At 43.9% G+C, this 27,275-nt stretch overlaps 1 protein-coding gene across 1 annotated transcript in view; it reads left to right on the top strand.

The window, feature by feature from the left end:
• chek1 (checkpoint kinase 1) overlaps positions 1-26,197 on the top strand; it is a 34,553-nt gene extending 8,356 nt beyond the window's left edge. The window contains exons 3-13 of the mRNA XM_042311426.1: positions 1,369-1,483; positions 2,899-3,007; positions 3,117-3,181; positions 3,798-3,867; positions 3,956-4,144; positions 4,417-4,521; positions 9,516-9,669; positions 9,969-10,131; positions 18,756-18,887; positions 25,234-25,335; positions 25,451-26,197. Coding sequence (XP_042167360.1) covers positions 1,369-1,483; positions 2,899-3,007; positions 3,117-3,181; positions 3,798-3,867; positions 3,956-4,144; positions 4,417-4,521; positions 9,516-9,669; positions 9,969-10,131; positions 18,756-18,887; positions 25,234-25,335; positions 25,451-25,546 — 1,300 coding nt within the window. The 3' untranslated portion in view covers positions 25,547-26,197. The remainder of the gene's footprint in view (positions 1-1,368; positions 1,484-2,898; positions 3,008-3,116; positions 3,182-3,797; positions 3,868-3,955; positions 4,145-4,416; positions 4,522-9,515; positions 9,670-9,968; positions 10,132-18,755; positions 18,888-25,233; positions 25,336-25,450) is intronic.
• Positions 26,198-27,275: the final 1,078 nt, after the last annotated feature.

The raw sequence follows: 27,275 nt of genomic DNA on the forward strand, positions 1-27,275 counted from the left end.
AATGTTGAACTGGAATGCAAAAATGTGTTGACGTTACTGGCCACTGTTTTTACTGGCCCCGGGCTAGCGGGCAATTAATGTCGGACACTGGATGCTAGCTAGCAGCTGGCAGGCTTCAAGCTAAATCACCGGAGAGCGATATGTAGAGATGTTGTTTATTTCTTCCATCCATCTCCCTGTCTATCAGTCTGTCTGCCCCAGGTTCCTAGTGTGTCTGTGTCTGCCCCCCGTGTTTCCCAGTGTCGTCTGCCCCCCCCGTGTTTCCCAGTGTCGTCTGCCCCCCGTGTTTCCCAGTGTCGTCTGCCCCCCCCGTGTTTCCCAGTGTGTCTGCCCCCCGTGTTTCCCAGTGTCGTCTGCCCCCCGTGTTTCCCAGTGTCGTCTGCCCCCCCCCCGTGTTTCCCAGTGTCGTCTGCCCCCCCGTGTTTCCCAGTGTCGTCTGCCCCCCCCGTGTTTCCCAGTGTCGTCCCCCCGTGTTTCCCAGTGTCGTCCCCCCCCCCCGTGTTTCCCAGTGTCGTCTGCCCCCCCCGTGTTTCCCAGTGTCGTCTGCCCCCCCGTGTTTCCCAGTGTCGTCTGCCCCCCCCGTGTTTCCCAGTGTCGTCTGCCCCCCGTGTTTCCCAGTGTCGTCTGCCCCCCGTGTTTCCCAGTGTCGTCTGCCCCCCCGTGTTTCCCAGTGTCGTCTGCCCCCCCGTGTTTCCCAGTGCCGTCTGCCCCCCGTGTTTCCCAGTGTCGTCTGCCCCCCGTGTTTCCCAGTGTCGTCTGCCCCCCCGTGTTTCCCAGTGTCGTCTGCCCCCCGTGTTTCCCAGTGTCGTCTGCCCCCCGTGTTTCCCAGTGTCGTCTGCCCCCCGTGTTTCCCAGTGTCGTCTGCCCCCCCGTGTTTCCCAGTGTCGTCTGCCCCCCCCGTGTTTCCCAGTGTCGTCTGCCCCCCCCAGTGTTTCCCAGTGTCGTCTGCCCCCCGTGTTTCCCAGTGTCGTCTGCCCCCCCGTGTTTCCCAGTGTCGTCTGTCCCCCCCGTGTTTCCTGGTGTCGTCTGCCCCCCCCCCGTGTTTCCCAGTGTCGTCCGCTTCCCGTGTTTCCCAGGTAGAATAATTTTGGAATATTGATGAGCTCATTTTGTCAGAAACACCTACAGCCTCGTGATCACTATGGTGCACATCAGCAAGATGCCACCTCTTCAAGGACCAAGTGTTCAGTTTGAGATTTAGCCTATGACTGTGGTGGATAGACCTTAATCGCCCTCTAGTGGTCATACTTAATAGGACCATGTTCTGCATTGTGAATTTCTGAGAAAAAAAATCTCGTTCTATCTTTTTTTTTTTTTCATTTGTCACTTTCCTAGTGTGTGTGATACTCATGGGTGTGTATGTCTCAGGGTGAGGCTGCTGGTGAACAGACAGACAGGAGAGGCTGTAGCGGTGAAGGTTATTGATACGTCTCAGGGGAAGGAGTGTTCTGAGAACGTCAAGAAAGAGATCTGCATAAACAAGGTACTTATCTGACTGTCTGGTCAAAGTAGCCAACCTTTGCCTTGATGACAGCTTTGCACACTCATGACCTTCCATGAGCGTGGTATTTAATTTTGAACTCAAATAAATGAGCCCAATCACTCCTCCATGACAACACAATCATAAACAGAGTAAGGGGGAATCCAAGTCCTATTCCTTAAGGTTTTTATTTATTTAACTAGGCAAGTCAGTTAAGAACAAATTCTTATTTACAATGGCGGCCTACCAGGGAACAGTGGGTTAACTGCCTTGTCCAGGGGCAGAAGGTCATATTTTTACCTTGTCAGCTCAGGGATTTGATCCAGCAACCTTTCGGTTACTGGCCCAATGCTCTAACCACTAGGCTACCTGCCGGGTTATAGGGGTATAACATTTATTGGAATGACTGTAATTCTGATAGAATTAGCTTTTTAATGAAAAGAGAATTTAATCATATTACTATATGTAGTAGAAAGCAATGGGTTAAAAGAAGCCTACATAACCAACCCATAAAGTAAAATTTAACATCCATATGGCCAGCTATGTAAGCTTTAACATTGCAGGATAAATTAATAGATGTTGTTCAATTGGTAACATACATTTGTCTTCTAATGCCTCTTAAGGGGAAAGTAATCTAAAAGTAACTGAATTTAATCAGATTACGTTACTGAGTTTGGGTAATCCAAAAGTTACGTTACTGATTACAATTTTGGACAGGTAATTGTAACCGATTACATTTAGAAAGTAACCTACCCAACCCTGGTCAGGCATTCATGTCTGTCTGTCTGTCTGTCTGTCTGTCTGTCTGTCTGTCAATCAAATGTATTTATAAAGCCCTTTTTACATCAGCAGATGTCACAAAGTGCTATGCAGAAACCCAGCCTAAAACCCCAAACAGCAAGCAATGCAGATGTCGAAGCACGCTGGCTAGGAAAAACTCCCTAGAAAGGCCAAAACCTAGAAAGAAACCTAGAGAGGAACCAGGCTTTGAGGGGGAGCCAGTCCTCTTCTGGCTGTGCCAGGTGGAGATTATAACAGAACATGGCCAAGATGTTCAAACGTTCATAGATAACCAGCAGGGCCAAATAATAATCACAGTGGTTGTAGAGGGTGCAAGAAGTCAGCACCTCATGAGTAAATGTCAGTTGGGTTTTCATAGCCGAGCATTCAGAGGTTGAGACAGCAGGTGCAAAAGGGAGAGAGTAGAAAACAGCAGGTCTAGTATGCCTGTCTGCCTACCTATCTCCGTCTGCCTACCTGTCCTGCCTGCCTGTCTGACTTATGTCTGTCGTTTATTTATCATCTGGAAAATATATATATTGGTCATTGATTCAAATTTTTATTTTTTTAAATCGATGACCAGTATGTCATTTTTTTTTGCTTTCTCATGGATTTCTTGGTTGTGTGTTTTGTTACAGGTTCTGTCCCACCCTAACGTAGTGCGTTTCTTCGGCCACCGGAGGGAGGGGCCGACTGTCTATCTGTTCCTGGAGTACTGCAGCGGTGGAGAGCTATTCGACAGGATTGGTGAGACTGACAGAGCCAGCAGCCAATCACAACAATGAGATTGGTAGATTGAATCCTATCACAGGCTGGGGGTCATCTAAAACTTAAACTCTACTTCTCTCTCTCTCAGAGCCTGATTTGGGGATGCCAGAGAGAGAAGCTCACAGGTTTTTCCAGCAGTTGATGGCAGCTGTGGTGAGTGACAGTTATCTAGGAGGGTTAGAGGTCGGGGTTAAAGGGTCTACACACGTTAGGGAGTTGTTGCAATGTCCTTTTTGTCAATACGCTCCGGCATTCGATGTTATTCTGTGCTACCTGAAAAGTGAAACGTGCCCTATCATTCCTTGCGGAGCTGTGAGGGTAGTGTTGTCGCTTGGTTCCTTGATCTATATGCTATTCATTATAGTAGCAGATACAATCTCAGGAGGACGGTCACGTGCGCTAGCAAGGCAGAGGTCCCGAGTTCACACCAGGTATTCTCTGAATCGGGAGGAAGTGGTACTCCCGAAGCAATCAGCATGATGTCCTTTACATAGGCCTAGCTATTCTTTAAATATGCAGGGGCACTAGAGGTCGGGGGCACTAGAGTAGACTTGCAGTCTTGATCATCCATGGTCTTCTGTAGCTCAGTTGGTAGAGCATGGCGCTTGGGGTTTGATTCCCGGGACCACCCATATGTAAAATGTCATTTTAGATAAAAGCATCTGCTAAATGGCATATAATAGATTTAATCTCTCTCTCTTCCCCCACGCGCGCGCTCTCTCTCGCTTGCTCTCTTTCCCGTGCTCCCTCTCCCCCGCTCTCTCTCTAGGAATATCTCCACAGTGTAGGTATCACCCACAGAGACATCAAGCCTGAGAACATTCTCCTGGATGATAAAGGTGTGTGTTTTGACTGAGTGTGTGCTAGTTATCCTCATTTTACTTTGACATAATGGTGTATACTGTGTTCTGCTACTTGTTTGTGTAGATAACCTGAAGTTGTCAGACTTCGGTCTAGCTACGATGTTCCGTCACCGTGGGCGAGAGCGGCGTCTGAACAGGCTGTGTGGAACGCTTCCGTACGTCGCGCCTGAGCTGCTCAGCAAATTAGAGTTCAACGCTCAACCAGCTGACGTCTGGGCCTGTGGCATTGTCCTCACCGCCATGTTGGCTGGAGGTAAGGCTGGTGTGTGTAAACTCAAATACCACAAGGTTCCAGTTTAACAAAGTTTACTCAATCGTATTCTTACAATACATGGTTGCCATTGCACTCAGGCCAGATTCATTGACAACGAGACTCCTGCGCAGGCACACTAACAGAGTCATGGCACCGTAATAACAGAAATATAGGGACACTTAAAATATGAACTTAACAGTTTGTGTGACGTTGTCATTGGAAAGTTGCTCTGGAACCTTTGTGTGTGTGTGACAGTGTTGCTATGGTTACAGAATTGCCGTGGGACCAGCCCAGCGAGAGCTGCCAGGAATATTCTGATTGGCTGCAGAAGAAGACCTACCTCTCCCCCTGGAAGAAGATTAAACACACACCCCTCAGTAAGACCCCCCCCCTCCCAGTAAGACACTGAAACTACTATAGGTCAGTCTAGAACAGTGTCTGTGTTGTCTAAACTACTACAGGTCAGTCTAGAAGGTTGTCTGTGTCCATACTCCATATTTCTATGTGTGTGTGTATAGATCTATTTCTATATGTCCATGGAGTTGACAAATCTATATTTATGTCTCTATTGATGTGTCTAAATTCCATGGTTCTATGTACACTTGAAGTCGGAAGTTTACATACACCTTAGCAAAATACATTTAAGTTCGGTTTTTCACAATTCCTGACATTTAATCCTCGTAAAAATCCCTGTTTTAGGTCAGTTAGGATCACCACTTTATTTAAAGAATGTGAAATGTCAGAATAATAGTGGTGATTTATTACAGCTTTTATTTATTTTATCACATTCATCGTGGGTCAGAAGTTTACATTAGAGGTCGACCGATTAATCGGAATGGCCGATTTAATTAGGGCTGATTTCAAGTTTTCATAACAATCGGAAATCTGTCATTTTGGACGCCTTCATTGAATCTTTATTTAACTAGGCAAGTCTGTTAAGAACACATTCTTATTTTCAATGACGGCCTAGGAACGGTGGGTTAACTGCCTTGTTCAGGGGCAGAACGACATATTCAATCTTGCAACCTTACGGTTAACTAGTCAAACGCTCTAACCGCCTGTCTGTTATGCGAATGCAGTAAGAAGCCAAGCTAGCTAGCATTAAACTTAATCAATCATAATCACTAGTTATAACTATACATGGTTGATGATATTACTAGTTTATCTAGCGTGTCCTGCGTTGCATATAATCGATGCAGTGCACATTCTCGAAAAAGGACTGTCGTTGCTCCAACGTGTACCTAACCGTAAACATCAATGCCTTTCTTAAAATCAATACACAGAAGTATATATTTTGAAACCTGCATATTTAGCTAAAAGAAATCAAGGTTCGCAGGCAATATTAACCAGGTAAGTTAAAACAAGTGTTCATTCAGTATTGTTGTAATTGTCATTATTACAAATACATTTTAAAAAATCGGCCGGTTAATCGGTATCGGCTTTACCTGCCCTCCAATAATCGGCATCGGTGTTGAAAAATCATAATCGGCCAATCTCTAGTTTACATACACACAATTAGTATTTGGTAGCATTGCCTTTAAATTGTTTAACTTTGGTCATAAGTTTCAGGTTGCCTTCCACAAGCTTCCCACAATAAGTTGGGTGAATTTTGTCCCATTCCTCCTGACAGAGCTGGTGTAACTGAGTCAGGTTTGTAGGCTTCCTTGCTTGCACATGCTTTTTCAGTTCTGCCCACACATTTTCTATGCGATTGAGGTCAAGGCTTTGGGATGGCCACTCCAATACCTTGACTTTGTTGTCCTTAAGCCATTTTGCCACAACTTTGGAAGTATGCTTGAGGTCATTGTCCAGCTTTGACTTCCTGACTGATGTCTTGAGATGTTGCTTCAATATATACACATCATTTTCACTTTCCTTTCATTTTCCTTTCTCATGTGGCCATCTATTTTGTGAAGTGCACCCAGGTGCTTCATGGTTGGGATGGTGTTCTTCAGCTCCCCTACATAACGATGGTCATTATGGCCTAACAGTTCTATTTTTGTTTCATCAGACCAGAGGACACTTCTCCAAAAAGTATGATCTTTGTCTTCATGTGCAGTTGCAAACTGTAGTCTGGCTTTTTTATGGCGGTTTTGGAGCAGGTGCTTCTTCCTTGCTGAGCGGCCTCTTCCTTGCTGAGCGGCCTCTTCCTTGCTGAGCGGCCTCTTCCTTGCTGAGCGGCCTCTTCCTTGCTGAGCGGCCTCTTCCTTGCTGAGCGGCCTTTCAGGTTATGTCAATATAGGACTCGTTTTACTGTGGATATAGATGCTTTTGTACCTGTTTCCTCCAGCATCTTTACAAGGTCCTTTGCTATTGTTCTGGGATTTATTTGCACTTTTCACACCAAAGTACGTAATCTCTAGGAGATCGAACGCGTCTCCTTCCTGAGCAGTAATTTGTGGAGTGGTTGAAAAACGAGTTTTAATGACTCCAACCTAAGTGTATGTAAACTTCTGAATGAACTTTTTTTTTTATTTTTCCTTTATTTAACTAGGCAAGTCAGTTAAGAACAAATTCTTATTTTCAATGACGGCCTAGGAACAGTGGGTTAACTGCCTGTTCAGGGGCAGAACAGATTTGTACCTTATCAGCTCGGGGGTTTGAACTTGCAACCTTCCGATTACTAGTCCAACGCTCTAACCACTAGGCTACCCTGGGGCGGCAGGGTAGCCTAGTGTCTAAACTCCATGGTTCTATATAGATAGATAGAGAGGTGTGTGTGTGTGTGTACCTTTTTTAAAAGTTTGGGATCACATAGATATGTCCTAAAATTGATCAGAAATACAGTGTAGACAAGAGGTCGACCGATTATGATTTTTTTTTTTACGCAGATACTGATACCGATTTGATTATTGGAGGACCAAAAAAAAGCAGATACCGACTAATCGGCCGATTTTTAAAATGTATTTGTAATAATGACAACTACAACAATACTGAATGAACACTTATTTTAACTTATTATAATACGTCAATAAAATCAATTTAGCCTCAAAATAATGAAACTTGTTCAATTTGGTTTAAATAATGCAAAAACAAAGTGTTGGAGAAGAAAGTAAAAGTGCAATATGTGCCATGTAAGAAAGCTAACGTTTAATTTCCTTGCTCAGAACATGAGAACATATGAAAGCTGGTGGTTCCTTTTAACATGAGTCTTCAATATTTCCAGGTAAAAAGTTTTTGGTTGTAGTTATTATTGGAATTATAGGACTATTTCTCTCTATACCATTTGTATTTCATATACCTTTGGATGTTTTTTGGGCACTTTAGTATTGCCAGTGTAACAGTATAGCTTCCGTCCCTCACCTCGCTCCTACCTGGGCTCGAACCAGGAACACAACGACAACAGCCACCCTCGAAGCAGCGTTACCCATGCAGAGCAAGGGGAACAACTACTCCAAGTCTCAGAGCGTGTGATGTTTGAAACGCTATTAGCGCGCACCCCGCTAACTAGCTAGCCATTTCACATCACATCGTTACACCAGCCTAATCTCGGGAGTTGATAGGCTTGAAGTCATAAACAGCAGCGCCACTGGCAAAACGCACGAGAGTGCTGTTTGAAAGAATGCTTATGAGCCTGCTGGTGCTTACCATCACTGTCAGACTGCTCTATCAAATCATAGACTTAATTATAATATAATAACATACAGAAATACGAGCCTTAGGTCATTAATATGGTCAAATCCGGAAACTATCATCTCGAAAACAAGACAGTGAAATACGGAACTGTTCCGGTTTTTATCTAACGGGTGGCATGCATCAGTCTAAATTTTGCTGTTACATTGCACAACCTCCAATGTTATGTCATAATTACGTAAAATTCTGGCAAATTAGTTCGCAATGAGCCAGGTGGTCCAAACTGTTGCATATACCCTGACTCTGCGTGCAATGAACGCAAGAGAAGTGACACAATTTCACCTGGTTAATATTGCCTGCTCACCTGGATTTCTTTTAGCTAAATATGCAGGTTTAAAAATATATACTTCTGTGTATTGATTTTAAGAAAGGCATTGGTGTTTATGGTTAGGTACACGTTGGAGCAACGACAATCCTTTTTCGAGAATGCGCACTGCATCGATTATATGCAACGCAGGACACGCTAGATAAACTAGTAATATCATCAACCATGTGTAGTTATAACTAGCGATTATGATTGATTTAAGTTTATGCTAGCTAGCAACTTACCTTGGCTTCTTACTGCATTACTGTTAACTCTAAGGTTGCAAGATTGAATCCCTGAGCTGACAAGGTAAAAATCTGTCGTTCGGCCACTGAACAAGGCAGTTAACCCACCGTTCCTAGGCAGTCATTGAAAATAAGAAAGTTAAGAACACAGACTTGCCTAGTTAAATAAAGATTAAATAAAGGTGTAAAAAAAAAAAAAGATTTCCAATTGTTATGAAAACTTGAAAATTCGGCCATTCCGATTAATCGGTCGACCTCTAGTGTAGACATTTGTTAATGTTGTAAATTACTATTGTAGCTGGAAACGTTTTTTTTTAATGGAATATCTGCATAGGCGTACAGAGGCCGATTTATTAGCAACTATCACTCCTGTGTTCCAGTGGCATGTTGTTAGCTAATCCAAGTTTATCATTTTAAAAGGCTTATTGATCATCAGAACCCTTTTGCAATTATGTTAACACAGCTCAAAACTGTTCTGGAGCATCAGATACAGTCACTGCAGGAGGCCTTTTGGTAGGCCGTCATTGTAAATAAGTATTTGTTCTTAACTGACTTGCCTACTTAAATAAAAACACCCCCGCTAAACACCAGTCTCAACGTCAACAGTGAAGAGGCGACTTCGGTATGCTGCCCTTCTAGGCAGAGTTGCATAGAAAAAGCCATATCTCAGACTGGCCAATAAAAAGATTAAGATGTGCAAGAGAACACACACTGAACAGAGGAATTCTGCCTCGAAGGCCAGCATCCTGGAGTCGCCTCTTCACTGTTGACGTTGAGACTGTTGTTTTGCGGGTACTAATTAATGAAGCTGCCTGTTGAGGACTTGTGAGGCGTCTGTTTCTCAACCTAGACACTAATGTACTTGTCCTCCTGCTCAGTTGTGCTCCGGGGCCTCCCACTCTTTCTATTCTGGTTAGAGCCTTTGTGCTGTTCTGTACACAGCGTTGTATGAGATCTTCAGTGTCTACACTGTATTTCTGATCAATTTGATATTTTAATGGAAAAAAATAGCTTTTCTTTCAAAAACAAGGACATTTCTAATTGACCCAAAACTTGAGTGCGTGACACACACACCAATCGATAGAACCGTGGAGTTTAGACACATACATGTACGTCTAAACTCCACGGTTCTATGTGTCTAAACTCCATGGTTTTATATATATACTTTTATTTATTGATGTGGGTTTAGGCCTCCTATCTAAACTACTCCAGGCCTTGCCAGAAGAGAGGCTGTCTATCTCTGATCTCAAGACCGACCCATGGTTCAGTCAGACCTTCACACCCTTAGCCTCTCACAACAAACTGCTACTCTCTGACAGACTACTACTACACAGGAACAACAGGTGGGTTATTTTATAACTGTTATTATTTGTGTGTGTAGTGGTGTTTGTCTAATGTTGCTACGGGCGGCAGGAAACCTAGCGCATTGGGCCAGTCACTGAACAGTTGCTAGTTCGAATCCCAGAGCAAACAATGTAGAATTTGCCGATGTGCCCTTGAGCAAGACACTTAACCCTAATTTCTCACCGTTGATAGTGGCAGACCCTGGCTGTGGCCCCACTCTCCGAGGGTGTCTCGGGAGTTGGGAGCAGCGGATTAATGGTGTGTGTGTGTGTGTGTGTGTGTGTGTGTGTGTGTGTAGTGATAGGGTGCAGTTCTCCAGCTCCCAGCCAGACCCAGCGCTCGGTGTGTGGGAGGGAAGTGTGTGTGTCGGAGTGCAAGACCAGGTCAGCTTCTCTCAGCCGGCCAGACCAGACAACATGCTGCTGGGGAGTCAACTACTGGGCACGCCTGGAGCCAGCCAGGTACCACACACACACACACTGTATACGTACACACTAGTGTTGCACGGTATACTGAACTTTGGTACTTTTTATATTCGAGAACATGGAAAAACAGTTCTGTACTAGAATTTAGATACTTCTGTCAAAATGTCTTACGTCGTGTACTGATTGAGAGGATCAAATCAAATTTTGTTTGTCACATGCACCGACTACCACAAGTGTAGACCTTACCTTGAAATACTTACAAGCCCTTAAACCAACAATGCAGTTCAAGAAATAGTTAAGAACATTTTTACCAAATAAACTAAAGTGTTTTTTAAATAAAATGACAATAATGAGGCTATATAGAGTTGTTCGTTTAGGTAGGGGTAAAGTGACTGCATAGATAATAAACAGCGAGTAGCAGCAGTGTAAAAACAAAGGGGGGGTTTCAATGTAAATAGTCCGGGTGATCGTTTTATTAATTGTTCTGCAGTCTTATGGCTTGGGGGTAGAAGCTGTTAACCTCTCTGGGATATGTGGGATGGTAGCGTCCTACCTGGCCAACATCCAGTGAAAACGCAGAACGCCAAATTCAAAAAGTACTATAAAAATGTAACTTTGATGAAATCACACATTCAATATACCAAATTAAAGCTACACTTGTTGTGAATCCAGTCAATGTGTCAGATTTCAAAAATGCTTTACGGCGAAATCAAACGATGCTATTATCTGAGGATAGCACCCCAGTAAACAAAGAGAGAGAAGCATATTTCAACCCTGCAGGCGCGACACAACGCAGAAATAAAAAATATAATTCATGCCTTACCTTTGACGAGCTTCTTCTGTTGGCACGCCAATATGTCCCATAAACATCACAAATGGTCCTTTTGTTCGATTAATTCCGTCGATATATATCCAAAATGTCAATTTATTTGGCGCGTTTGATCCAGAAAAACACCAGTTCCAACTTGCGCGACGTGACTACAAAATATCTCAAAAGTTACCTGTAAGCATTGTCCAAACATTTCAAACTACTTTTGTAATACAACTTTAGGTATTTTTTAACGTAAATAATCAATCAAATTGAAGACAGGATGTACTGCCTTCAATGCCGGAGGAAAACAAAGTGGAGCGTGCTTTCAGGTCATGCGCCTCTAACAAAGAGTGCACTTCCCTCGAGCCTCATTCTGAACAGTGTTACTTAATTTCTCAAAGGAAAAACCTCATCCAATTTCTAAAGACTGTTGACATCCAGTGGAAGCGATAGGAACTGCAGGAAAGTCGATTAGAAATCTGGATTCCCAATGAAGACCTATTGAAAAGAGTGACCTCAAAACAAAATTCTGAACGCTTTGTCCTCGGGGTTTCGCCTGCCAAATCAGTTTTAGAAACTTCAGTGTTTTCTATCCAAATGCATATTATTAGTAGATATCTTATCTTCTGGGTCTGAGTAGCAGGCCGTTTACTTTGGACACGCTTTTAATCCGGACGTGAAAATCCTGCCCGTGTCCCAAAGAAGTTAAGGAGCCTTTCGGAACCGGACTTGGTGCTCTGCGGTAGCAGAGAGAACAGGCTGTAACTTGGGTGACTGGAGCCTTTTTGAACCGGACTTTGTGCTCTGCGGGAGCAGAGAGAACAGGCTGTAACTTGGGTGACTGGAATCTTTTGACAATTTTTGGGGCCTTCTTCTGACACCGCCTAGTATATAGGTCCTAGATGTCAGGAAGCTTGGCCATAGTGATCTACTGGGCTGTATGCGCTACCCTCTGTATGCCGAGCAGTTGCCATACCAGGCGGTGATGCAAACGGTTGGGATGCTCTCGATGGTGCAGCTGTAGAACTTTTTGAGGATCTGGGGACCCATGCCAAATCTTTGCATTCTCCCGAGGAGGGAAAAGGTTTTGTCGTGGCCTCTTCATGACTGTCTTGGTTTGTTTGGACCATGATAGTTTGTTGGTGATGTGGACACCGAGAAACTTGAAACTCTCGACCCGCTCCACTTCAGCCCCATCGATGTGAATGGGGGCGTGTTCGGCCCTCCTTTTCCTGTAGTCCAAGATCTGCTCCTTTGTCTTGCTCACATTGAGGGAGATGTTGTTCTCCTGGCACCACAATGCCAGGTCTCTGACCGCCTGCCTATAGGCTGTCTTGTTGTCTGATCTGGCCTACCACTGTTGTGTCGTCAGCAAACTTAATGATGGTGTTGGAGTCGTGCTTGGCCACGCAGTCTTGGGTGAACAGGGAGGACAGGAGGGGACTAAGCACACACACCTGAAGGGCCCCAGTGTTGAGCATCAGTGTAGCAGATGTGTTGTTGCCTACCCTTACCACGTGGGGGCGGCCAGTCGGGAAGTCCTGGATCCTGTTGCAGAGGGAGGTGTTTAGTCCCAGGGTCTTTAGCTTAGTGTTGAGCCTTGTGGGCAATACGGTGTTGAACACTGAGCTGTAGTCCATGAACAGCATTCTCACATATCTGTTCCTTTTGTCCAGGTGGGAAAGGGCCGTGTGCAGTGCGATCAAGATTGCGCGAACTGTTGGGTGCTAAGCCTTTCAAAGCACTTCATGGCTCATGTAGGCAGGTTACCTTCGCTTTCTTGGGCCCAGGGACTATGGTGGTCTGCTTGAAACATGTAGGTATTATAGACTCGGCCAGGGAGAGGTTGCAAATATCAGTGAAGACACTTGCCAGTTGGTCTGCTCATGCTTTGAGTACACGTCCTGTTAATCCATCTGGCCCCACGGCCTTGTGAATGTTGACCTGTTTAAAGGTCTTGCACACATCGGCTGCCGATAGCGTTATCACAGTCATCCGGAACAGCTGGTGCTCCCGTGCATGCTTCAGTGTTGCTTGCCTCAAAGCGAGCATGAAGCTAACTTAGCTCGTCTGGTAGGCTCTCGTCACTGGGCAGCTCGCGGTTGGGTTTCCCTTTGTAGTCCCTAATAGTTGGCAAGCCCTGCCACGTCCGACGAGCATCGGAGCCGGTGAAGTACAATTCAATCTTAGTCTTGTATTGATGCTTTGCCTGTTTGATGGTTCGTCTGATGGCATAGCGGGATTTCTTATTAGCTTCTGGATTTGTGTCCCGCTCCTTGAAAGCTGCATTTCAAGTCTTTAGCTCGGTGCAAATGTTGCCTGTAATCAATGGCTTCTGGTTGGGATATGTACGTACAGTCACTGTGGGGACGATGCCATCGATGCACTTATTGATGAAGCCGGTGACCTGAAGTGTAATCCAGTCTGCTAGCAAAACCGTCCAATAGGGTAGCATCCGCGGCATCTGACAACTTCCATATTGAGAGTGTCACTGGTACTTCCTGCTTTAGTTTTTGCTTATAAACAGGATTTGGGAGGATGGAATTATGGTCAGATTTGCCAAATGGAGGGCAAGGGTGAGCATTCTATGCATCACTGTGTGTAGTAGAGGTGTTCTAGAGTTTTTTTGGGGGGGTTATTTTCCATGCATTTAAAGTCCCCGTCCACTAGGAGCGCCGCTTCTGTATGACCATTTTCTTGTTTGCTTATGGCCTTATACAGTAAGTTGAGTGCGGTCTTAGTGCAGCATCAGTTTGTGGTGTTAAGTTGACAGCTTTGAAAAATATAGATGACAACTCTCTTGGTAGATAGTGTAGTCTACAGTTTATCATGAGGTACTCTACATCAGGCGAGCAATACCTCGAGACTTATTTAATATTAGACATCGCGCACCAGTTGTAGTTGACAAATATACACACACCCCCACCCCTCGTCTTACCAGACGTAGCTGTTCTGTCCTGCCGACGCACTGAACACGCAGCCAACTGTATATTATCCATGTCATAGTTCAGCCACGACTCGGTGAAACAGGATATTTGTTTTTAATTGTCCCGTTGGTAGGATAGTTTTGAGTGGCGATCATCCAGTTTATTTTCCAGTGATTGCACGTTGGCTAATATAATGGATGGTACAGGCGGGGTTACCCACTGAATTCTCAGTAAGCACCCCATCTCCTTCCGCTGTATTTCCATCTTTTCACGTGATTGACGTGGATTTGTGCCTGGTCTCGGAGAAACCGTAAATCCTTCGCATTGGACTCATTAAAGAAAAAATCTTAGTCCAGTTATAGGTGAGTTAAAGCTGTTCTGATATCCAGAAGCTCTTTTCTGTCATAAGAGACAGTAGCAGCAACATCATGTACAAAATAAGTTACAAACAATGCGAAAAAACTAACAAATAGCTCAGTTGGTTAGGAGCCCGTGAAACGGCAGCCGTCCCCTCATGCACCGTTAGATTGTATCTGTTTATCAGTGCAGCCCATTTGTGTTGTCACGAAAACTAGAATTTTCACTTCAATATCGATACCAGGTGTTCTAATTTTTCAGAGTAAATAACTCAGACACTGGAGAAGCTTAACCAAGTTTTATTCTTCCCAAAGGATCCTTACAGCTGTAATTCAGACAACAAAATATTTCACACAAGCACTGATATTTAACCCTTTTTCCTAGGCTGAGTCTCCTCCTGCACAACCGAACAGCCAATGCATCCCTGTTGCTAGACAGAACCTTAGTGAGATCTGTTCTTCGTCACTTCATCTGACTTGACCTCTACCCCAAAGTGCTCATACTCCCCAACTCAAGGCTGTCATGGTTATTGATACCAGACTGTCTATTCTCCTCCCCGAGGATCCCTGATGGCTAACAATGACATATCCTGACATAATGTAAACATTATACATTACCCTCTCCCTCAGTGACATTGTTGATTTCTAAGATGTCTACCTGTCTCTCCTTATCAATGCCTGCCACATGTAATCGCTTCCCTGCACTCAACACATTCCAAGCCAGAAGTTTACATACACCTTAGCCAAATGCATTTGAACCGCATTTTTCACAATTCCTGACATTTAATCCTAGTAAAAATTCCCTGTCTTAGGTCAGTTAGGATCATCACTTTATTTTAAGAATGTGAAATGTCAGAATAATTGTAGAGTGATTTATTTCAGCTTTTATTTCTTTCATCACATTCCCAATGGGTCAGAAGTTTACATACACTCAATTAGTATTTGGTAGCATTGCCTTTAAATTGTTTAACTTGGGTCAACAGTTTCGGGTTGCCTTCCACAAGCTTCCCACAATGAGTTGGGTGAATTTTGGCCCATTCCTCCTGACAGAGCTGGTGTAACTGAGTCAGGTTTGTAGGCTTCCTTGCTTGCACACGCTTTTTCAGTTCTGCCCACATTTTCTATGGGATTGAGGTCAAGGCTTTGTGATGGCCACTCCAATACCTTGACTTTGTTGTCCTTAAGCCAATTTGCCACAACTTTGGAAGTATTCTTGGGGTCATTGTCCATTTGTAAGACCCATTTGCGACTAAGCTTTAACTTCCTGACTGATGTCTTGAGTTGTTGCTTTAATATATCTGCATAATTTTCCTTCCTGATGCCATCTATTTTGTGAAGTGCACCAGTCCCTCCTGCAGCAAAGCACCCCCACATCATGCTGCCACTCCTGTGCTTCATGGTTGGGATGGTGTTCTTCGGCTTGCAAGCCTCCCCCTTTTCCCTCCAAACATAACAATGGTCATTATGGCCAAACAGTTCTATTTTTGTTTCATCAGACCAGAGGACATTTCTCCAAAAAGTATGATCTTTGCCCCCATGTGCAGTTGCAAACTGCAGTCTGGCTTTTTTATGGCTGTTTTGGAGCAGTGGCTTCTTCCTTGCTGAGCAGCCTTTCAGGTTATGTCGATATAGGACTCATTTTACTGTGGATATAGATACTTTTGTCCCCGTTTTCTCCACGCGTCTCCTGAGCGGTATGATGGTGTGTCTCATGGTGTTTATACTTGCGTACTATTTTTTGTACAGATGAACATGGTACCTTCAGGCGTTTGGAAATTGCTCTCAAGGATGAACCAGACATGTGGTGGTCTACAATTGTTTTTCTGATGTCTTGGCTGACTTCTTTTGATTATCCCTTGATGTCAAGCAAAGAGGCACTGCGTTTGAAGGTAGGCCTTGAAATACATCCACAAGTACACCTCCAATTGACTCAGGCTAATTGACATCATTTATCAGAAGCTTCTAAAGCCATGACATCATTTTCTGGAATTTTCCAAGCAGTTTAAAGGCACAGTCAACTTAGTGTATGTAAACTTCTGACCCACTGGAATTGTGATACAGTGAATTATAAGTGAAATAATCTGTCTAAACAATTGTTGAAAGATTTACTTGTCATGCACAAAGTAGATGTGTTAACCGACTTGCCAAAACTATAGTTAACAAGAAATTTGTGGAGTGGTTGAAAAACTAGTTTTAATGACTCCAACCTAAGTGAATGTGAAATTCTGACTTCCACTGTACCTTCCTCCTATAACCCTTAACTACTGGTGTAGACCCTCCAACCTTAGCACTCCATCAGTGACATGAATAAGTAACATTTCATATTCTCAGAACCCAACACAAGTTAGTCTCACGATACCACAACAATACCATCACGATACTAAAACGAAACCACAACGATACCAAAGTGATACCAAAACGAAATCATCTCGATACTCAATACCAAATCAATTCCTACTCGATACCAAAACCATCTCGATACTGGAATGATACCCGATACCAAGACAAATAAAGAAGGCCTATTAGCCAAAGTCACAGCGTAGGACTTGATCCAGACAGATCTGTAGAGTTCAATATCATTACATTTGACATTACTTGAATGTATGCATTTAATTAATCAATCATACAATTAATTTGACTTTGTTTTTACTAATCTGTTTCCCTTCATTTGGAATAAGAAATCTCTTTTTTTATATATATTTATTTATTTATATATTTATTTTTATTTATTTATATAAATAAATATAAAAGTGCCGCTGTTCCACGTGTCAAATATGCACCTTGACTAACCGGTGCCCCCTATATATAGCCTCGCTATTGTTATTTTACTGCTGCTCTTTAATTATTATTTGCTACTTTTATTTATTTTTGTTATTTTTTTCAACTGTTGGTTAAGGGCTTTCACTGTTGTATTTGGTGCATGTGACAAGAGCAAAGATGAGCTTGACTGGTAGAGACGTGAGCCAGGGGGGAGAAAGTGAATTAACATTTTTGGTGACAATCAGCTTTGAAATCAGCAATATTTTGTGTTTGTGATACCGTGTGTATCATAACAAGGTACTAGGGTATGTGAATTGATGTTAGCTTCAGCTGTATACTAACAAAGGAAGTTAGCCCACAAAGCTGGAAGCTATAGTTGTCTTCTTGCATTGTAAAGTGTTGTAACAGTAATGAACAGTTTAACATGTCTATGTGCATTATTCAAATGTGTTAACTTCTGTGCAGCATGAATGGAGAGAAAGCCCAGACTCCCAGTGAGTTCAGTGGTTCCTCAGGACAGACTAGAGCCAGTATGAGAGGGGATCTAATACGATATGGTCCAGACTCTCAGTGGGACAGACGAGCCAGAATGAGAGGGATCTAACATGATATGGCCCAGACTCCAAGTGACTTCAGTGGTTCCTCGGGACAGGCTAGAGCTAGCTGAGCAGGCACGGCGCTCTGGCGCTTTAAGGAGACATGGGCTGTGTTGAAAGACAGACCTGATCCTCAATCAGGGGAGATGTGAAGCACATTTTGACAGAGGTACCAAAAGTAACAAGGCACTCCTAGTTGCTGGGGACTTTAATGCAGGCAAACTTAAATCTGTTTTACCTAATGTCTTACAGCATATCACATGTGCAACCAGAGGGGGAAAAACTAGACAAATTTTACTCCAAACACAGAGAAGTGTACAAAACTTCCTCACCCTCCTTTTGGCAAATCTGGCTGTATTTCTATCCTCCGGTATCCTGCTAGCGAGCAAAAACAAAAGCAGGACGTACCAGTGACTCGCTCAATACGGAAGTGATCAGATGATGCGGATACTACTATACACGACTGTTTTGCTAGCACAGATTGGATGAATCCCAGAACATATTCCAATGACATTGAGGTGTATACCACCTCAGTCACCGGCTTTATCAATGTCTGCATTGATGACGTTGTCCCTACTGTGACCGTACTTACATTTCCCAACCAGAAGTCATGGATTACAGGCAACACCCGCACCGAGCTAAAGGCTAGAGCTTCCGCTTTCAAGGAGTGGGTCACTAATCTGGGCGCTCATAAGAAATCCCGCTATGCCCTCAGACGAGCCATCAAACAGGCAAAGTGTCAATACAGGACTAAGATTGAATCGTACTACACCGGCTCTGACGCTCGTCGGATGTGGCAGGGCATAAACTTTTACGGACTACAAAGGGAAACTCAGCCGTGAACTGCCCAGTGACGAGAGCCTACCAGATGAGTTAAATGCCTTTTTATGCTTGCTTTTAAGTAAGAAACACTGAAGCATGCATGAGCGCACCAGCTGTCCCGGATGACTATGTGATCACGGTCTCTGTAGCCGATGTGAGCAAGACCTTTTTAAACAGGCCAACATTCACAAAGCCGCAGGGTCAGACAGATTACCAGGACGTGCACTCAAAGCATGTGCGGACCACCTGGAAAGTGTTCTCACTGACATTTTCAACCTGTCTGTAATACCTAATATGGGACTTAACATGAAATCATTTGTGTGTTTTTATGTTCAGGTATTATTGCTGGTTTTAAACATATCTCCTTGTCTCTTGCTCGTGTGTGTAGACCCCGTGGCAGCGGCTGGTTCGGAGGATGACGAGGTTCTTTACGACTCTGGACTCTTCAGCTTCCTGCTCCGCTCTGAGGGACACCTGTATCGACCTGGGCCACACCTTCAAACACACCTGCACCAACCAGGTACACACACACACACACACACCCCTTCAGACATACCTGCACCAACCATTTTTACATTACACACCAGGTACACCCACACACCTTTTTAAAGACACCTGCACCAACCAGGTACTCACCCACTTTCAAATGCACCAAATACTAGTTTTGTCTGACTCAGCACAGCTATAAATTAAAACATTTTGTTGGTAGCATTGGTGCTCCCAGTTCACAGAAGTTATGAGAACAATAAGAGTTCAGAGCACCAGAAAATATTTGAGGGATGCAGCCTATATTGATTCTAGCTACTTTTGAAACATCTGTATCTAACCCTGTAAAAACATTCTTTATAAACGCTAAAATGTTGGTTTATGAATGTAAAATGCGGCCCGCCAATGGAGATGCATCCAACTGCAGTGCCAATTTGCAATAGAAAGAAAAATAAATGTAGAACCGGTAATATGGGTTACAACTGCGAGTGTAGCGAAATGCTTGTGCTTCTAGTTCTGACTGACTGTCCAGCAATATCTGACATGTAATCTAACAATTCCACATCAACTACCTAATACACACAAACAAGTAAATGAATGGAATAGGAATATAATGGATGAGCAATGACAGAGCAGCATAGGCATGATGCAATAGATGGTATAAAGTATATAAATGTGAGATGAGTAATGCAAGATATGTAAACATTATTAAAGTGACTAGTGATCCATTTATTAAAGTGGCCAATGATTCAAGTCAGTATGTAGGCAGCAGCCACGGTGTTGGTGATGGCTGTTTAACAGTCTGATGGCCTTGAGATAGAAGCTGTTTGCCGCCTTCACCACACTGTCTGTGTGGGTGGACCATTTCAGTTTGTCCGTGATGTGAACGCCGAGGAACTTTAACTTTCCACCTTTTCCACTGCTGTCCGTCAATGTGGATAGGGGGTGCTCCTTCTGCTGTTTCCTGAAGACCACGATCATCTCCTTTGTTTTTTGTTGACGTTGAGTGAGGTTTGTTAATGATAATGATATGGTGGTTATACAAGGCTACTATACAGAACCTACTAATGACAATGACATTACTAATTATTTTAATGATCATCATAATTGTAATAACAATTAGAAGGAGATCAAGAAAAAGGAAGTTACATGAGCAAGCGCAGCGTGCATATGTGCAAACAGGTGGTGGTAGATTACGATATGTTTTTTCCCCCGTTTGGAACAGTGTGAACACTAAGTAATACCAGGCTGTTTTAATGAAGAAAAACATGTGAAGCCTTTTACAGCATAGCAAATATTAAAAACATCTGCATCTGTGAAATTGCTCTGTCCGACATTTTGCCGTTGCATGAGGCTTGATGTTCACTGAATCAGTGGCCCCCACAATGGATTAGTCCACTGAAACAGGTGCAAATCAGAAGTGTTTTGTGCCCCATGAATTATTTTGTATTTTCTTTATACAACTGCTCGACTGAAGATATCTTGGTCGACCAACAGCCTAAACAATCGACCAGTCGACTGAATGGGGTCCTCCCTATGTTCAACATAGGAAGGCCAAGCACAGGAAGTAGCTCTTTCAGTAGTTTAGTTGGAATAGGGTCCAGTAGGCAGCTGCAAGATTTAGAGGCCGTGACTATTTTTGTAAATGTGTCGAAATACTGGATAAAAAATCTTGAGTGTCACCATTGATTCTAGGTCCTGGCAGTTCTGTGCTGAATCAGGACAACTGAGTTTTGGAGAAATACGCAGATTCAAAGCGGAGTCTGTAATTTGCTTTCTAATGATCATGATCTTTTTGTCAAAGAAGTTCATGAATTCATCACTGCTGAAGTGAAGGCCATCCTCACTTGGGTAATGCTGCTTTTAAGTTAGCGTTGAGACTGTCAAAAATACATTTTTTGGTTTGTTTTTTTTATTCTCAATCAGGTCTGAAAAGTAGGCTGATCGAGCAGCAGTGAGGGCAATTCAACATTGTACGCAAAGCTTGTTTTTTAAATTTGATTTCATCTTTATTTAACTAGGCAAGTCGGTTAAGAACAAATTCTTATTTACAATGACGGCCTACCAAAAGGCTTCTTGCTGGGGCTGGGATTAAAAATATAGGACAAAACACACATCACAACCAGCTAGACACCACAACAAAGCAAGGCATCACCACATGACAACACAGCGTGGTAGCAACACAACATGACAACAACATGGTAACAACACCTCATGGTACAAGCATTATTGGGCACAGACAACAGAATGAAGGGCAAGAAGGTAGAGACAACAAAACATCACACGAAGCAGCCGCAACCGTCAGTAAGAGTCTTGAGTCTTTGAAGGAAGATATTGTCCCTTAACTGACCTGACTTTTAGTTTTCCCGAGCGTCTACCATAAATGAAAACATATTTCCTAATGTGCTTTCGCATGACTCCATTAAATAGGCAGAATAACTAGCTAAATTATTCTAAATGTTGTGACAGTGATTTAAAGATGCATTATGCAGAAATCACTCCACCATTTTCTGGTTGCATGTTAAATGACATGTTGGCCATGTGGCCCCGCCCTAGTTCATATCCCACCAGGTATATGACATTTGGACTTCCGGCGCCGACAGAGATGGCCGCCTCGCTTCGCGTTCCTAGGAAACTATGCAGTTTTTTGTTTTTTTACGTGTTATTTCTTACACTAGTACCCCAGGTCATCTTAGGTTTCATTACATACAGCCGAGAAGAACTACTGAATATAAGATCAGCGTCAACTCACCATCAGTACGACCAAGAATATGTTTTTCGCGATGCGGATCCTGTGTTCTGCCTTACAACCAGTGCCACGGAATGGTTCCCATGCAGCGACCCAAAAAACGACTCAGAAAAAGAGGGAAACGAAGCGGTCTTCTGGTCAGACTCCGGAGACGGGCACATCGTGCACCACTCCCTAGCATTCTTCTTGCCAATGTCCAGTCTCTTGACAACAAGGTTGATGAAATCCGAGCAAGGGTAGCATTCCAGAGGGACATCAGAGACTGTAACGTTCTCTGCTTCACGGAAACATGGCTAACTGGAGAGACGCAATCCGAAGCGGTGCAGCCAGCGGGTTTCTCCACGCATCGCGCCGACAGAAACGAACATCTTTCTGGTAAGAAGAGGGGCGGGGGCGTATGCCTTATGCCCAACGTGACATGGTGTGATGAAAGAAACATACAGGAACTCAAATCCTTCTGTTCACCTGATTTAGAATTCCTCACAATCAAATGTAGACCGCATTATCTACCAAGAGAATTCTCTTCGATTATAATCACAGCCGTTTATATCCCCCCCCAAGCAGACACATCGATGGCTCTGAACGAACTTTATTTAACTCTGCAAACTGGAAACGATTTATCCGGAGGCTGCATTCATTGTAGCTGGGGATTTTAACAAGGCTAATCTGAAAACAAGACTCCCTAAATTTTATCAGCATATCGATTGCGCAACCAGGGGTGGAAAGACCCTGGATCATTGTTACTCTAACTTCCGCGACGCATATAAGGCCCTGCCCCGCCCCCCTTTCGGAAAAGCTGAGCACGACTCCATTTTGTTGATCCCTGCCTACAGACAGAAACTAAAACAAGAAGCTCCCACGCTGAGGTCTGTCCAACGCTGGTCCGACCAAGCTGACTCCACACTCCAAGACTGCTTCCATCACGTGGACTGGGAGATGTTTCGTATTGCGTCAGACAACAACATTGACGAATACGCTGATTCGGTGTGCGAGTTCATTAGAACGTGCGTTGAAGATGTCGTTCCCATAGCAACGATTAAAACATTCCCTAACCAGAAACCGTGGATTGATGGCAGCATTCGTGTGGAACTGAAGGCGCGAACCACTGCTTTTAATCAGGGCAAGGTGTCTGGTAACATGACTGAATACAAACAGTGCAGCTATTCCCTCCGCAAGGCTATCAAACAAGCTAAGCGCCAGTACAGAGACAAAGTAGAATCTCAATTCAACGGCTCAGACACAAGAGGCATGTGGCAGGGTCTACAGTCAATCACGGACTACAGGAAGAAACCCAGCCCAGTCACGGACCAGGATGTCTTGCTCCCAGGCAGACTAAATAACTTTTTTGCCCGCTTTGAGGACAATACAGTGCCACTGACACGGCCTGCAACGGAAACATGCGGTCTCTCCTTCACTGCAGCCGAAGTGAGTAAGACATTTAAACGTGTTAACCCTCGCAAGGCTGCAGGCCCAGACGGCATCCCCAGCCGCGCCCTCAGAGCATGCGCAGACCAGCTGGCCGGTGTGTTTACGGACATATTCAACCAATCCCTATACCAGTCTGCTGTTCCCACATGCTTCAAGAGGGCCACCATTGTTCCTGTTCCCAAGAAAGCTAAGGTAACTGAGCTAAACGACTACCGCCCGTAGCACTCACATCCGTCATCATGAAGTGCTTTGAGAGACTAGTCAAGGACCATATCACCTCCACCCTACCTGACACCCTTGACCCACTCCAATTTGCTTACCGCCCAAATAGGTCCACAGACGATGCAATCTCAACCACACTGCACACTGCCCTAACCCATCTGGACAAGAGGAATACCTATGTGAGAATGCTGTTCATCGACTACAGCTCGGCATTCAACACCATAGTACCCTCCAAGCTCGTCATCAAGCTCGAGACCCTGGGTCTCGACCCCGCCCTGTGCAACTGGGTACTGGACTTCCTGACGGGCCGCCCCCAGGTGGTGAGGGTAGGCAACAACATCTCCTCCCCGCTGATCCTCAACACTGGGGCCCCACAAGGGTGCGTTCTGAGCCCTCTCCTGTACTCCCTGTTCACCCACGACTGTGTGGCCACGCACGCCTCCAACTCAATCATCAAGTTTGTGGACGACACAACAGTGGTAGGCTTGATTACCAACAACGACGAGACGGCCTACAGGGAGGAGGTGAGGGCCCTCGGAGTGTGGTGTCAGGAAAATAACCTCACACTCAACGTCAACAAAACTAAGGAGATGATTGTGGACTTCAGGAAACAGCAGAGGGAACACCCCCATCCACATCGATGGAACAGTAGTGGAGAGGGTAGCAAGTTTTAAGTTCCTCGGCATACACATCACAGACAAACTGAATTGGTCCACTCACACAGACAGCATCGTGAGGAAGGCGCAGCAGCGCCTCTTCAACCTCAGGAGGCTGAAGAAATTCGGCTTGTCACCAAAAGCACTCACAAACTTCTACAGATGCACAATCGAGAGCATCCTGGCGGGCTGTATCACCGCCTGGTATGGCAACTGCACCGCCCTCAACCGTAAGGCTCTCCAGAGGGTAGTGAGGTCTGCACAACGCATCACCGGGGGCAAACTACCTGCCCTCCAGGACACTTACACCACCCGATGCTACAGGAAGGCCATAAAGATCATCAAGGACATCAACCACCCGAGCCACTGCCTGTTCACCCCGCTGTCATCCAGAAGGCGAGGTCAGTACAGGTGCATCAAAGCTGGGACCGAGAGACTGAAAAACAGCTTCTATCTCAAGGCCATCAGACTGTTAAACAGCCACCACTAACATTGAGTGGCTACTGCCAACACACTGTCAATGACACTGACTCTACTCCAGCCACTTTAATCATGGGAATTGATGGGAAATGATGTAAATATATCACTAGCCACTTTAAACAATGCTACCTTATATAATGTTACTTACCCTACATTATTCATCTCATATGCATACGTAGATACTGTACTCTATATCATCGACTGCATCCTTATGTAATACATGTATCACTAGCCACTTTAACTATGCCACTTGGTTTACATACTCATCTCATATGTATATACTGTACTCGATATCATCTACTGTATCTTGCCTATGCTGCTCTGTACCATCACTCATTCATATATCCTTATGTACATATTCTTTATCCCCTTACACTGTGTATAAGACAGTAGTTTTTTTTTGGAATTGTTAGTTAGATTACTTGTTCGTGTATGTGACAAATAAAATTTGATTTGATGTGGTCCCGCCCACAAGTTATATGACATGTCGGCCATCTGGCCCTGCCCTAGTTCATATCCCACCAGGTATATGACATGTGGCCCCGCCCTAGTTCATATCCCACCAGGTATATGACATGTGGCCCCGCCCTAGTTCATATCTCACCAGGTATATGACATGTGGCCCCGCCCTAGTTCATAATCCACCAGGTATATGACATGTGGCCCCGCCCTAGTTCATATCCCACCAGGTATATGACATGTGGCCCCGCCCTAGTTCATATCCCACCAGGTATATGACATGTCGGCCATGTGTCCCCGCCCTAGTTCATATCCCACCAGTCACACACATCTTATCAAACCAGGTGCACACCCCTTTAACCCTTGTTGCGTGTCTTTTTTCCCAGGTAACAGTCAGTACTCTGGATAGACGGAACAATAAGTTGATATTTAAGGTTCATCTGATGGAGCTGGACGAGAGAGTTTTACTGGACTTCAGACTATCCAAGGTAGGGGATACGGACGTGTGTGTAATACAACTGTGAATGTACTCTGACTATATCTGCCGATCTTTGCAGTATCCTGCATCACTTCATGGATACTGATAGTGTGTGTGTGTTACAGGGCGATGGTCTGGAGTTTAAGCGTCTCTTCCTGAAGATCAAACAGAAGCTAAGTGACATCATCAGTACCCAGAGAATACCACTTCCTGTCACATGATCAGTTGCCATCTACGTCATGGAACACACACACCAGAAGACATCAGGCGCGTGTTTTACTATCCTCATACGTACCGGAAATCCCCAAAATTCCCCACCAGGATAATTCTCATTCACGGGGACATTTCCCAGGTCCCTGTGAGGATAGCTTAAAATGGTCTAGGGAAAAGGATTTTGAATGAAATACATTTCAGGTCCCCACAAGGATAGTAACACGTATGGTGTGTGTAGTTGCAGTAGCTGCTACAGCTGGGACCATAAACAAATGATCCTCACTGACCATACTGATCACTAATCACAGGCATTTAGTTGAATTGATTCATTATGATAAGTAGCCTTTACTAGAGAAATGTCAAGTTTGAAATGAAAGAAGTGTGTTAATATGGGTGATTGTCAATGGGACAATTGATAACTGCAACCATCAAACTAGTAGTTTAAATGAGAATTTAAAAAGATGGTGGTGCACAATGTTATGAATGTTTCTGTACTTTATTATTATCACATCAATTCAGGAAATGTCTCGGTAAAGGTCTCTCTCTCTCGGTATAGGTATGTCTCTCTCGGTATAGGTATGTCTCTCTCGGTATAGGTCTGTCTCTCTCGAGTTGGTGTGTAACCATTATTTTGTATCAAATAAAATGATTTGTGGTAAGAACTGTACTTTATTTCAACCTGGAAGGCAGAATAGACAGGTGCTTAGGCTGCATTCACACCATCTCCTATATTTGTAAATACCAGCATACCAGCATTGGAAAAATACACTTGCACGCCCTTCCAACTGGTAATTACTAGTGGGAAACTCGTCTATCATCTCTGAGCTTCGACTTCTCCCACATGCTGAACTCTGACATCACATACTAAGGAAATTTACCTTGATAACAGCATTTTTGGAAGTTAAATGCAACAGCAAAAGATTATTCATGAAAAATGAACTATTAGTATAGTATAATGTTTTTGAGCATGATAGCTGTACTTTTAATACATTGTATTTGCCAAGTTTCCCACTTGTTATGAACACAGCATTATCCAGTATGTGTGAAATCTTCAGCCTGTTGCCATGACAGTGATGGTGACGTTGACAGGTTCGTTGTCCTCAGCGGGTAGAGGAGGGGAGACGGGGGAGGCAGCCCTAGGAGAGGACATGGATGGACCTAGAGAACAGAAGATTCATTTATCATAGAACTGATTGGATTTATTAACGTGTTAAAGAGATGTGCCCAATATATATATAGCCTATCATAATCACATCAATAAATTGGTTATAACGAACTCCAAACCCAGTATGTAACTTCCAGAATATAACTTTTTGGGTTATTAAGTGACCAAAATTCACATAGAAATGTTAGTTATAGATCTGTCATTCTCATTGTAAGCAGTTCGAAGAAGAGGTAGATCTTAGTTTGTGTTTGACACATCAGCTTCAAACACAATATTTTAGGTTATTGAAAAGATATTTCACAGCGGTTTGGGTATACAATGATATGCTCTGGATTAGAGCATCTGCTAAATGACTACAATGTAAATATTCTACACTTGTTTTGTTCTGTCTCAAACTGAAATTAGACAAATATTATAGAATTGTGGCAACCAATCACGGAGCGATTACTACTTTGGGGCTGCAGGGTAGCCTAGTGGTTAGAGCTTTGCGAGTTCAAATCCCCGACCTGACAAGGTACAAATCTGTCGTTCTTCCCCTGAACAGGCAGTTAACCCACTGTTCCTAAGCTGTC

Source organism: Oncorhynchus tshawytscha, linkage group LG33 (assembly GCF_018296145.1).
Source record: "Oncorhynchus tshawytscha isolate Ot180627B linkage group LG33, Otsh_v2.0, whole genome shotgun sequence".
NCBI classification, from domain to species: domain Eukaryota; kingdom Metazoa; phylum Chordata; class Actinopteri; order Salmoniformes; family Salmonidae; genus Oncorhynchus; species Oncorhynchus tshawytscha.